This window comes from Malurus melanocephalus, unplaced genomic scaffold (assembly GCF_030028575.1).
Source record: "Malurus melanocephalus ecotype Western Australia unplaced genomic scaffold, MMel_1.1 scaffold_22, whole genome shotgun sequence".
NCBI lineage: Eukaryota > Metazoa > Chordata > Aves > Passeriformes > Maluridae > Malurus > Malurus melanocephalus.
In genome coordinates this window covers 3,893,833-3,907,167 of record NW_026623254.1, presented here as the reverse complement: position 1 = coordinate 3,907,167, position 13,335 = coordinate 3,893,833, and the positions used below count along the sequence as shown (strand labels likewise).

The window sequence follows — 13,335 nt, the reverse complement described above, 5'->3', positions numbered from 1 at the left end:
GCTGGGAAAAGTGGATGACATTGATTTATTGTTCATTTTCTAAGACAGCCTTGGCTACGAGGAATGGATGTGGTGTGACTTCCACACCCATGGAACCCATCCACACCTAAAATGGATGGATTACAAAGGTACCAGGAAATGCTTGAGGCTTTCTCTCATTGGGRATCAAGCATGCCAGTCATAAGGTCAGAGAAACAATCTGGTGCTTCAGATGGCCACAGGGCTGCCCAAAGGCCCATGGCACAGCCTTGCTTTGCTGGAAGATGCAGGGAGCACCTGGTGAASTGGAGGGAGGACAATTCTTGGCATTATCATCAGGATGACAGTTATTTCTTTGACATGTCATAATAATTCAATGAGCATGAAAGGAAGACCCTTCAGATGTTTCAAGTGCCACTCTGCATGGCATTTTTAGGTCGCTGCTTAATTAGCAGTGTGATTAAAATGCAGCTTTTCCTTTAGTTGTAGCTGTGAATGGATGTGAACTGAGCACGTGATGGATAGGATTTCACTTTCTCTGTGGTACCTGATATGTGGAGAGCTGACTGTGGGAAAACTCRTGGGTGTAATGGGCTGATTCAGCTGGGTGATTTGGAAAACTTAACTTGAAACAGTGGCTTTTGCACTTGGCCAGTGTGGGGGAGTGTATTACACCTCAGTCTGATGGCCCCCACACACCTGTACTGGTGACCAGCGCTGTGGAGGAGCCTTGTGGTGGTTCCCAGTTCTCTTGTTCAGCAGGAGCACWTTAAAATGTGCTGCAGTTTGGCCATGTCCAAGGAGGGAATGCTACCAACATTCACATCAATTAAAAACATGCATCTAGTGTGCTCTAGGATATAACTTCCTTAAAGAACACGCCTGTTCTGTGTGCTGTGGCTACATATGGTACAGGGGGTTGTGATGGTTTTCAGGTTATATTCACTGCATGTGACTGACATATGTTTTATCTTGATCTTTCATATGTTACATTTGGTTGGTTTTTATTTCAGCTCTAATTTTAAAGGTGATGCTGCCTCTCTAAATTTCCCTGCATGGTGCTTCTTAGCCAAGACAAGACATTTTATACCATATTGTGAAGACTTTAAGTCATGCTGTAATTGGCAACGTGTTGCCATTTATCTGGTGGATTATGTGTATGGRTATCATGTGAGGATAATCTTCAGTGACTTTCAGACTAAATTTCTTAGCTAACAACGTTCAGTACCATCAAGGAGAGGAATGCATTTGCATGTTTCTGTTGTTTTTGCTAGCACTCACTCTATGTGTTCTGTCATGCTATTTAYTTTACCCTGCACTCCTGAGACCTTTGCCTGGTTTCCCAGGTTTGGCATTTCATTAATAAATCACAGCTTATGGGCCTTTCTGGGGAACAATTGCCTTTTATAATATTCTACAGTAGTGCCAGCATAGTTAGAAAGTAAGCCTAGCAAAATTTATATGCCACAACACTTSCAGAACAATACCTGCTTCAAAGGCACAGCAAGGTGAATAAGGCTATTTATTGATGGAGTCTGTCTGATGAGCTGGAAACCACAGTCATTTCCATAAAAGGTCCATTTAAAATAAATCCTGCTTTCATTTTCCTGAGGGCCACTTGAATTCCTTCCACACAGAGAGAAGGTCAGGACTGATGTTCTTAATCCTGAGCAGCGAGTTTTTTTTCTATGCTGCTTCTGTTGTTAATATTTGCTGCAGGGAGAGAGTAATAAGCCAGAAAGACTCTGTTTAGAGAAATCTGGAGGAAGGAGGGGGAGGTCCTTGCAGGCACCCCGAGCTTGCTGGCCACATTTCTGCTCTGTTGAGTGCTGGATCAGCTGCATGGGGGTCCCTGGTGGGGCTGGAAGGAACAGGGAAACCTTCCCAGGGAACTCACTGTGCCAGCTGACAGACTCAAGGAGAAGGGGAAAAAAGCTGCCTCAGTATACATGTGACTGCTGTTCTGGATTAAAAAAAAACAAACACAAGAGCTGTCAAAATACCTTCTGCRTTTGATTTTCTCTTGCTCGGTAGATGTTTAAAATAACAGGTTTGGAGCGTGGTGCTCTGAGTGAATATAACCAGAGCTGAAGTAGTTCTGATTTGGCTCACCATGAATATATTCAGCATCTCACCAAATGGGCTCTTGCTGCCTGCAGCGTGGTGTAGGTAATTATTGTGGGGGCAGGTAGTTCTGCCATTTTCAGCACATTCACAYTGAATTACTCTTTCTGTTCTGCCATTTTCTTCTTCTGATTTGAGTTGGTATTTCAAGGCTTACTCAGAGCTGAAAGGTTTTGAAATGGCACAGTGGTAAGGGTGAGTGGGAGAGTGCAGGTGAAATGGGGAGCCAGRAACAGCTGGGGGAGGTAATGATTGCTCATCGTGGCTGCTTGGCTTTAGTTAAACATTGGGGTGCAAAGCCATTGTGGGGGTTTTGTTTTTTGTTAGGCTCCTCCTGCTCCGTGTTGCCTCCTCAAGAGCAAACTCACCATGAACTGAGTTGCTTTTCCAAAAGACTATGTGCATTAAATTTTACCTGTTTTGTTTTCCCCACCTGGTGAAACAGCCTGCAGTCACAGAATGAAAGGAAAGAGGGAAAAGCAACCACAAGGTCAAAAGGATTGTTCTAATTCCTGGAGTAATTTGTTGATTTTCCTGTTCCCTTTTGGAATGTTCCACTTCTCTTTCAAAGATTTTTGTGCTTCTTCATCCTGCTTAAATTGGCTTGTCAAGTGGAATTAGAGGTTGCAGAGATTAAGGATTGGGAAAATGAGCTTATATCTTAAGGGAATTTTAGCAACCTGGGTGAGAAAGACCATAAACACACAGATGAGAAGCTGACATCTGCAGGGAAAAAGAAAATAGTGGATATCAAAAGTTTACTTTAAGATACTAAAATAAAGAGCCTAATATGTGGGATATATTTTGATGCCCTGCTGTGGGTTATGGGAATGGGAAAGGACTACTTTCTGCTTTTATTCCATAGTTAAAAGCCTGATTTCCAGAGCTGTTGATCATCCACGATTCTCATTCATTTAACTTTTTTAGGCACTTTCAGCATTTCTGGAAAACATGCTGTTTTATCTATTGGTAGGTGTTTTATCTAGACCAGGACTCTGTTCCTTCTGGAAATGGAAAGGGAATGATCCCTTTAGGTTGGTCTGAGATGTGTGCCAAGGATTTCTCTTCAGATAATCCTGGGTTAGGAAGCCAGTGCTCCTTTCAAGGGTTTTGTTTTCAGATTCTGACTGGTGTCTGTCTGCCTGTGCACCAGTTCCTGATAGGTGCTGCTGCTGCTGGCGAACTGGAAAATGGTTTTTGTTGTTGCCAAATACTTGAAATAGTATCAGAGTGTCAGGTAGTTRATAAGCAGTCAGTAGTGATTATCAAAATAGCATTAGAAATCCATGTCTATTTCTATCAAAACTAGATGATCACCAAGAAAAGTTGAGTTATTTKAGGAAATGAGTGAGTTGCTAAGCCTGGCATTCAAGTAGCTGGTGCTACGGAAGATGCTGATTTTTAATTTTTTTTTAATGAGATTAAAAAATAAAACTCTTTAATAAATTGTAGTGATTACAGAATTTGTGGCTCTTTTTCTAGGAGCAAGTTGATTAAGACAGGCRTCTGAGGCAGTTTTGAAGATGGGAGGTTACCTTTTGCTTACCAAATGCTCGAGTTTTTCAGGCCATCTGTTGACACTGGGATTTTGGCATYATTCACTCGGCAGCAGTGGCACAGCAGCAGAGTGAAACACCCACAGCTCCACAGTGCCCTCCTGTCTGGTCACAGCAGATAAAGATGTGTGTGTCCCATCCASATTTGTGCTGGTGACCTGAAGGAGACCCTGCTGATGGTACATGGAGCACAACACACCCCTGCCATGATCCACTTCTGCATGGCACCAGTGAAGTGGGGCTTGGGGACATCCACTGTGAGCTTTACAACCACAGAGATTTTTTTTTTTTTTTTTTACCTTTGAAGGAATCAGTCCCCAGGGTTAATTCCTCATTAGCTTAATGCTTTCTTTTTATTACCTTGTGCATGAATGCAGAGTGAGTTTGACATGCTTCTACACCATTCCTTTTATCTTTAATGCTGTATGTGTGGAACGTGCAGGAATGGCTGTTTGCAGATGTTGACCTGCTGCCAGTGGTTTGATGCAGGCTGGTGACAGTCACATTGCCAAGCTGCTTGTGGCTTCATGGGAGGGTGGAACAGCAGGAGGAGATGAAGTGGGTTTGTGTGCAGTCTGCACTAAGGGTTAGGAACAAACTGGAGAAGTGTCATCCTCTCTCTGTGCTCTGCAGAGAGCTGTGCAGCCTCTTTGACTCTCTGTGCCTCTTTTGATGGATAATGCACTTACCTCCTGGGCCTGCAAGCGTTTGAAAATGTGTAAAAACAGTCACTGCTTTTACACAGCCATGCTCTACCAACTTTCCTTTCTGCACATGCAGTCAGGTGTTCCAAGCATAAAATTTCACTGGCTGCAATGGGCCATCCAGAGCTCTCTGTCAGAGGGATTGATGCCTTTGGTAGGAAGGAAATCTTTACTCCATGGAGCTGTTGGATCTAAATGGTGGAGAGGTGATGCTTGCCTCATTCTCCAAACAAACTGTTAGAGGAAGGAATTAAACCCATTCGACTGCCACCTTCCCATCAAACGGGCAAGCACGTATAAACACCTTTGGRATCATTCAGAGGTAGAACAGGATGGAATTTGCTTGGATTTGTTTGCCCAGCTGCTGCCTTCCCTGTGGGGCAGCTGAGTCCAGCGGGGAGGAATTCTGTCCTCACAGCCTCACTTTGCAATGCCCCAGTCCGTGGAGGTGATGGGAACATCAGTCCTGTCAAAACAGTGCAGTTTTAATGGATCTGGCACCTCACACCATGCTCTCTCAAGGGGGAAAATAAGGAATTTGTGGTGGGCTTATGCAAGTCCATAGTTATGCCAGATGTGTTGAAGCAATCTGGGCACCTCCTGCGCTCACACTTTGAGGGGTCTGCCTTGGAGAAGATGTGCTTTAGTGGTAGTCAGCAAATACTTATTTATGGCTCAGGAACGTGTCATGTATAATATGGAAAGACTTCCTTCATTGTAAATTCTGGAGTTTCTTTCTTTGTTCCCAAATTGCCAAGGAAACAATTTGTGAGATTTATTGCTGTATTGATCATGTTTGACCTTGGAGTGATACTTTGAAATTTTGTTGGAGGTAGTGGGACGCTGTTTACATTGCTCTTGGGAGAAATAGTTTTCTGTAGTTCTTCGATAAGTCCGTGAAAAGTAAATGAAAAAGCTTTTTTTTTTTTTTAAATCGGTGTTTGGTTTGTTTAATTGATTTTTTTTTTTGTTACAATATAATGAAGGCCTAATTGTAATGCATTAAATGTGAATTTGAAAATTTCTCCCTCCTACCAAGCTATTTACTATAACAAATTCTATTTTGATTAGAAATCGGCTTCTCTTTGACAGGAGAAGTCATTCTAAGGTTAATTCAGAAGTGTTTGTTGATTCCCCCTCACCAGAGACTTCTGTGACAGAAAGAAAATCTTTGTATTTCCGTAAGAAAGAGCTGTCTTCAGGAGGAAAGGAATTGTCTCTCTGTGAAAAGAATGCAGTGATCTATAATTTCTACTCCTAGCTATTTTATTTTAAGGAGAAAGGAAGACAAACAAAATCRCCTATTACTCTTTAGAAGCTTTTACTACTGCTCTGGGCACCTGGAAAATGCTGATTCTGACACCTTCAGCTCAGCTATCTCAGCTGGGATCATATGACCAAAGCAGCTAAACCAAATAAATGGCCCTAATATTTCTTTTATTTCTTTGCCTGGAAAATGCAACAGGCTACTTGTATGATGGGTTTGTTTTGTGTAGAACACGTGGAGGGAACTACCTATGGCTGGTGTTGAATGGGAGATGCTGCTGTCCATTGTTCCTAGAGCTGCCTCAAAGGCAGGACCATGTGTGGCACCAGCTGAAGCCTGGCCTTTAAGGACCAGCTCTTCCTAAAAGCCTCTACCTTACTGGCAGTGCTTTAAAAAGGGCAGTGCCAAGTGTTTTTTGTTGCAGAAATAAGTAGCACCTGGAGGGCTCTGCTGCTCTGAGGCTGATTTGTGCATGGTGGGCTTCTCTACCTAAGCCCTGCCCAAAGGACTGAGCTGGCAGCCCTCAATGGCATTAGCATGGAGTTGTGACTTGTTCTGGGGAGAAAAAGGRCATGCAGAACCATTGTATCCTTCAGCTGAGCTAATTCCCACATGCTCTTTCCCATTCGATGTACAAGTTTTGTCTTTCTCCATGGTTCAGTTTCCTTTGCTTATCTGCAATGCTGTAGCCTTGAATAACAGCGTGTCCTTCCTAGAGATGTTTAACTGGAGGCTGTTTTCCCAATTATTGATTTAGTGATCAGCAACTGGAGAACTATGTGATAGCTGGTTGATTTGAAAGCACGTGTGTATCTTGGGGACTGAGAACATTTTATRTGTTAGCAGTGCACTCCCTTTGGCCCAACACACCTTCTTGTGCCTCTGGGTTTTTAACTGTTTTTGACTGTTATCCCAGTCAAACCCCTGGGATAGAGTGGTGTCAGAAGATGGGCACCATAATTAGGTCAGACAAAGTGGGAAGGGAGAGTCAAATGGCAGGAGAAAAATTGAGGTGTATGTCCAGAGCTGGGTGGGAGGGGAAGTTGAAGTCGAGCTAGAACTGGTCATTTTAATTCAGAGTTCAGAAAAAAAAATCCTTTTTTTTTTCCATTCAATTTTCTGTTGTAATTACCAGGCACCTCTGCTCATCATTTTTATGGATTGCTGTCTCCTTCAGCTCTGAGAATTATGTACTTTAGATGCTGTTGTGACTGCATGTAGGCTCCAGTAACTGAATCCAAGATACCGAGAAAGTGGATGATAGAAGCACCATAGATAACTGTGGTGCTGTTTAAAACATATATTGATAAAGAAGTCTGGAGACATCAATTCTACTCCTCTCTCTACCTCATGATTCYTCTTTTAGCCAGGGGAAATCAGTGTACTTTTTTTGTGATGCTGTGGTTTAGTTCCTCTAAAGCAAAATCAGAGCCTCCTGATTTGTACCCTTGCATTTGGCACCCATACAAAATGCTTTGTTGTTGTCTTTCCCATAGAGTAGGGTGAATATATTTTAGTAGCAGGACTTCTGAATTTCAGCCCTGACCAGTGGTGACTGCTGTTGCAGTCTGCAGCTGTGCAAAAGCAGAGCAGGTTTTCCTGCTTGGCTCCAAATCACCAATTGGGCTCCGCATTTCTCTACTCAAAAATCTTACTCAGCATTTCTAGATGTAGTTCCCTCCAGCAAAGAGAAGTCAATTTGCTCTCCAAAAATGGAGAAATTGCCCACGACAATTAGATAGTGCTGCAACCATTAAGTGATTCTGGTTGCATCTGTTCCTGAGCACGACAAAGCTCCCGATGTCTGCAGACGGTGAGAAGCGGTTTTGGGTAAAGCACCGATGTCTGCTTGGGGGATTGAACAGGTCTGAAGCTACACTCCTATCCTGGTGTCATTCTTTGAGAAACATGAGCTGATTCACCCTCGTGGGGTGGAGCTGTGCCTGGAGCTGAACTTGCCCAGKGTTTTTGGGTCTGTCCGTGGCAGGATGAGTGGCCACTGCTGGTCACAGCATCCCCAATGCCTGCGCTGGCCCTGTGGCTCACAGCTGGTTTGAATTGCATGTGGCAATTCCATTTCTCCTCAAAGAGCAAGCTGATATTAAAGTGAGCGCAAGTGAAGGGCATTAACTGAGCTCAAGTGAAAAACATTAATTTTAGCATACAGCATGTCTCAAATTTCTGACTCTGTATGAGCGTGGAGACCTCGTGTGCGAAAGTATCATTTCAAGTGTAGATATTTTCCTGGAAAGGGATAAAATGACTGCATTAATGTGTCACTTGGGGCTAGTTTTCTTTACACAAAATGTGACTGAGTGAGCAGCTTTCTCTCTGTTGTAAACATTCAGGAYTGAGCACAGCAGTGTGTGTGTATGTGATACGCATTTGTGTATGTACACACAGTCACAGTGTTGTAGACACACTAATGTATGCGTTCACACTGCTCTATACTTACATATCACCAATGTGAGATATATCTGAGGTGGTAGCTGTGCCATGCATATGGTGGAGCTGACCTTGGAAAAGATACCAAGGGTAATAATAGACAGAGTGGGTAGTGTTTGTGCGCTTTCTGGGCATATTAGATGCACAAGCGGCGCATAAATATCGAAGCAAAAATTGCTTTTAAATGCAAAGCATATCAAATGTTAATCTGAGTTGCTTTTTTTATGACCTTCAAAAGAAAGGGGGAAGTTAGAGGTGAATTAAGGTGGATTTTTTTAGTTGATATTTGTTTAATTTTGTATTATTGCAGAAACTGGAACACAAAGAAGTTTTGGTTGGCTTGTTGTTCCTGGTTTTCCCATTCATCCCAGCCAGCAACCTCTTCTTCAGGGTGGGATTTGTGGTGGCAGAGCGAGTCCTTTACATGCCGAGGTAACTATTGCAATTGAATTTTTTTGCTAATGAGACCACCATCTCATTTTCTGAAAGCAGGCATGATTGCTTCTTCCCTTTTAAGTACTTCAAACATTATGTTGCTAGTCAGTGTGTTCTCTGCCTGGGAGTTTTGGCRTTACAGCATGAGAGATTTTATAGTCAGCTGAGAGCAGATTGCTTGGCAGGAGCAAAGCTACTCAAAAGCCTTGCTTTTTWWATTTTTTTTTAAACAGATTTTTTTGTGTGGCTTGACACAGCTCAACACAGAGACAAGGTGGTGTTTCTTGAGGATTGCCCTCCAAGGCTCTCTKTCTTGGTAGCATTATCAGATTAAATTCCACAGTGATTTTATCTTAAGGACAGCAGCTGGAAAGTTAGCTTGTCATGTTTTTATTGTATTTTTGTACAGCTTTCCCACCCCATTAGGTGGTCACTAAATAGAGAGGGGACTGTTTCTGTCTCAAAGGCTTCTGGATTCAGTTGTGGAATACGCACATGGGCTCCTGCCTGTACCCTGCTGACTGCATGCACATCTAAGAGTGGAGATTTGCAGTTGTTACACAGCAGAAGGAAATTCCAGCCACCTCTCCATCTCTCAGCCAGTGCCCTGAAATTCCTCTCAGCTTCCAGCCTCTCACAGTTGTCACTTGAGCAGTCTGGGTGCCTCGAGTACATTCAGGCAGTGATGGCTTTGGGGTGTCACTTGTGTCATCTCCACAGCACCCAGAGCAGAGCTGCAGTGACAGTCAGAGGCCATCCATCCCAAATACACCAGAGCATTGCCCATTTCACAGAAACATGGGCTAGAAAGGGCCTTGGGAGGTCATCTGGTCCAAATCCCCTGCTCAAGCAGAGCCACTTGCCTGGGACCAGGTACAAACAGCTTTTGAATATGTCCAGAGAGGGAGGTTCCACAGCATCTTTGGGAAACTTGTGCCAATGCAGTTTGTTCCATGCATGAGCATAAATGGATGCTGCATCTYGGATGCTGCGAGTCAGAAATCCCAGTCCTACCCTTGGGTGCAGAGGGCTAGCCTTGTTAAAGTTAATGGGAACTGCCATCGTGGAGCTGATGACAAAACTCAAGTCCTYAGTTTCACCCTGGGTTACTTTGTGACAGCTGAAACACAAGWTTTRTTCCACAAAACATTTAMATTTTATTCCTCRGAAATTMTGCATCCAAGCATCCYWAGAAAAATGCTTATAGAKWSTYTTKWRAARMKSTRTATATATTCTGATTGTCATTAGTGTAATAAGCACTGTCACAAAAAGGCTTTTTATTGGTGTGAACCTCAGGCTGTGGAGGAGCTCTTGCATGGATTACAAGGCTCTTACACTGTTGGGCTGTATCCCTGTGCCTCTGTACACTGACATGCCTTTTAGGTCAAATTCTGCTGACTTTATTCACATCACTAGCCCAGCCTTTGTTTGCTGAGGGTGYACCTGAAAGTATAGTGAGTGAAAAGTTGTCTCTCAGAGTTATTTTGCAAATGATACCCTCAACTAATGGATCCTGCATCATTTCAAATTAACTTGGAAATCAGATTGCTTTAAATTCATGTAACAGAAAATGAGGAAACACATGAAAGAGCAAAGCTATTAAGGAAACAGTCAGCTGAACACAGGGCTGTGTTGAGTGGTTGCATTTCTGAATCTCAAAAGAACAACTGCGGAAAATCCTTCAGCTGTCAGCAGTTCCTCGTCCTCCTCCAGATGAGACTGCTGATATAATGAGAGGAGGGGCAATGAAGAAGAAAAAAGGGTATGTTTGCACAGAGAAAATTAATCAGCGTTAACATGTGTGCATATAGTTTGTATAATGCTTTTCATCTCCCTGAGGGCTTTGCAAATATATGACCTACAAACTAGGTAATTGATAGTTGCTACTTTTTTTTTTCCAGTTAGGAAGACTGAGGCAGAAGGATTAAATGACTACTCTGGAGTAAGTCTGTGTCAGAGTCCCTGGATCTCATACTTGGCTCAGATCACTCCTGTCCTGCTCTGCAGTATTTGATTTTTGCCCTGAGCCTTGGCTGGCTGTTGGCTGGCATGGAATGGAAAGGAAAACCCTGGCAGAGCATGGAGAGKTGTGCACTTTCCAGCCAGGTGACCTGGAGAGAGCTGAGCATCTCCTGCATCCTCCAGTGCAAAATTGCAGGAATGGTCAGGGGGGCTTGTGCAAGCATTCATGACTATGGYAGCACAGAAATAATGTGGKTTKGTTTTGTTTTGTTTTGTTTTGTCCCTTGGGAGGATGGCAGCTTAGTAACGATGGCTTTAGGAAGCGCTCGTGTTCTTTATTTAGAACAGCCTTGAGCAGTTTTCTCATGTTCCCTCTTGAAAAGGGGTTTTCCTGTTCTTTGCTGTTGTTTCTCTATAACCTCAGCAAGCCAGAGGTTGTCATGCAGTTTTATTTAGACAAAAGTCCTCAGTGAGATGGAGAGCACTTGGTGATCTGTGGWTTTGGGATTATGCTGGAAGGTGCTTTTCTATCTCTGTTTCAGGCAATAAATAGCCTTTTATTGATATTTATGGACATGACACTTGTGTGKTTATGGATGGGACAGTGGTGTATATGTGTCACAGCCTGAAGTCCTAATTCAGTGTTGCTCAGTGGGTACCTGAGTCAGGCATTTTCTTTTCAATGAAAGTTAAGGACCCAAGGATTTATGTGAAAGATTTTACAAAACAGAAGAAAGAAATAAGCCTTTTGCTCAATGTCTAATTATATGGCTGAGCCTTGCCTTCTGGGGATTGATGGGTATTTGGAACAATTCCTCTTCTGTCTGCAGCCCTGCCTCGGGGGAAAAGCTTACAAACTGTGTCAAAATGGTTGAATGTTTTCTTTAATTGTGTTCAGCTAAACAGAAATATTTGGAGAAAATATTTCTTGTATTTATTTTTCATTTGAAGTTTACAAGCACTTACTTGTTTAAATTAGATTTTTTTTTATAATAGTATTACTTTAGCCTGAAAAAATTAATTGGAAAACAATTTATTGTCTTCAAACTTTAAAAATTTTTTTAAAAATTTAGTTTAGGGGTTTTTAAGGGTTTTTAGGGTTTTTAGGGTTTTTGTTTCTTGTTTCTTTTGTTTCTTGTAAGAGAGGAGAACTTATTTTCAGGAGGGTAAATGGTGTAAAATACTTACCTAAGGAGTGCTGGACAGAATACAACTCTCTAGGCCAGTTTTCCAAAGTGGCATCACTGAAATAGCTGAATCAATGAAAAACTTAAATTACAGTTTTTCCCCCTCTTCAAAATGTYGATACTAGCACTGTTCAGAACCCCACAGACAGTGCAATTGTTTGAAAATCCAGAATGAGCGAGTCCATGCAGTTATTCTGAGCTGTGAGCAGTTTGTGGTTTCAGAGGAGCAGCAGCTCTGTCTCTGCAATGCCTTTGGTGCAGGAGCAGCAGAARCAACACAAACTCTTGGGCTGCCCAGGAGCTGCCTGCCCTGCAGATCCTCCAGCAATGCTGGGCTGGCCCTCAGCTCATGGGATCAGACCTTTCCTACCAAAGCAATTTCTGTGTTTTCCTCCTCTTCCACTGCTGCCCTGATAGCAGTGGCTCCTGGCTGAGCTGCTGTGTCACAGCTGGACAGTTTAAGCTGTTTTCACAGCCTSGTATGAACYAACAAATCAACCAAAACATCTCTCWSTGGGTTATTTCCAATTTGCTGAARGCAATGGGCAATCCAGTGGTACCTGCCCCGTTTTTATGGCAGCTCRTTCGTSGTGGRTGYTGCAGTGAGGGGGTTGCAGGGTGCACAGTTACTCTTTCCCAGCACAGGCAATTACAGGTTGCTGTTGGGGTTTTTTTTTGGCCAGCTCCTCACTATATCAAGAGTTGATGTTGCAGCCCTAATTGTCAGCAGTAGGAGATGAGATCACTGCTATTTACAGGATGGTGTTTGCTTCACCATCCATCTTAAAATCTGCAAGAAAGCCAGCATACAGAAAAAAGCACACTTGTATTTTTCAAGAAATTAGCACATCATGGTAAAGTTTTCCTCATGCTGTAGCCAAGCAGGGACCATATGAAGTTTTGTCTTTACACAGAGCATGTTTTTAATTCCTTGTGCTAATGCATTTGTTCCAACTAGTGTAATCTCAAACATTGTTAACACTTCTGTAATTGGAGGGAACAAAAAAAGAACCCGGTAGGTGGTGGAATCATCTGTAGCTTTTATGAGCCTGATCATTTCTGAGCAGAGGTGCCCATTGCCCAGTGGTACAAGGCAGCCACTTGGGGATRGGACTTACCAGTGCTTCTCTTTGTTGGGAGCATATTATGTACTGCACATTATCATCATTTTCTTAAAAACCTGTTGTGCAATGGGGTTTCAGCTTCCTATGCCAATCCTTTCTTCATTGTTATTTGAAGCTACAAGTTCACCRGGAGCTGAATTTCTGTTTGCCTTTCAGAATTCTTTCAGTATTAGATCAGATCCTKTAAAGGATTATCTGATTTACAGAAGAAGCTTCTTTTTTCACTTGGAGTCAAACACTGACCCAACGGATCCAGCAGTGAAAGTCCCATTGGCTCCACGGAGCCAGTTTATCTTCTCCCTGATCTCAATTCAACAGCACAATTAAGCTTTTTGCCAGTTTTCAAGTTAAGTCTGCAAATCATTTGGGATTTGTAAATAGAATCCAAACTACACCTGTTCCATTTACTTGAAACAGACATGATTTCATTGCCTGCCCTGTTGCTGCTGTTCTTGCAGGGGCCGTGGGGCAGCCAGCTCACTTCAAAAGAAGTGAACTGGGTTCTATTCCCTGCAATTCAGATGCAGACCTGAGGGCACTGGGAGTGAAGTG

At 42.8% G+C, this 13,335-nt stretch overlaps 1 protein-coding gene across 1 annotated transcript in view; it reads left to right on the top strand.

Moving 5' to 3' along the window:
* TMTC1 (transmembrane O-mannosyltransferase targeting cadherins 1) overlaps positions 1 to 13,335 on the top strand; it is a 134,072-nt gene that overhangs the window by 64,781 nt on the left and 55,956 nt on the right. The window contains exon 9 of the mRNA XM_057389995.1: positions 8,386 to 8,507. Within this exon, the coding sequence (XP_057245978.1) occupies positions 8,386 to 8,507 (122 nt within the window). The remainder of the gene's footprint in view (positions 1 to 8,385; positions 8,508 to 13,335) is intronic.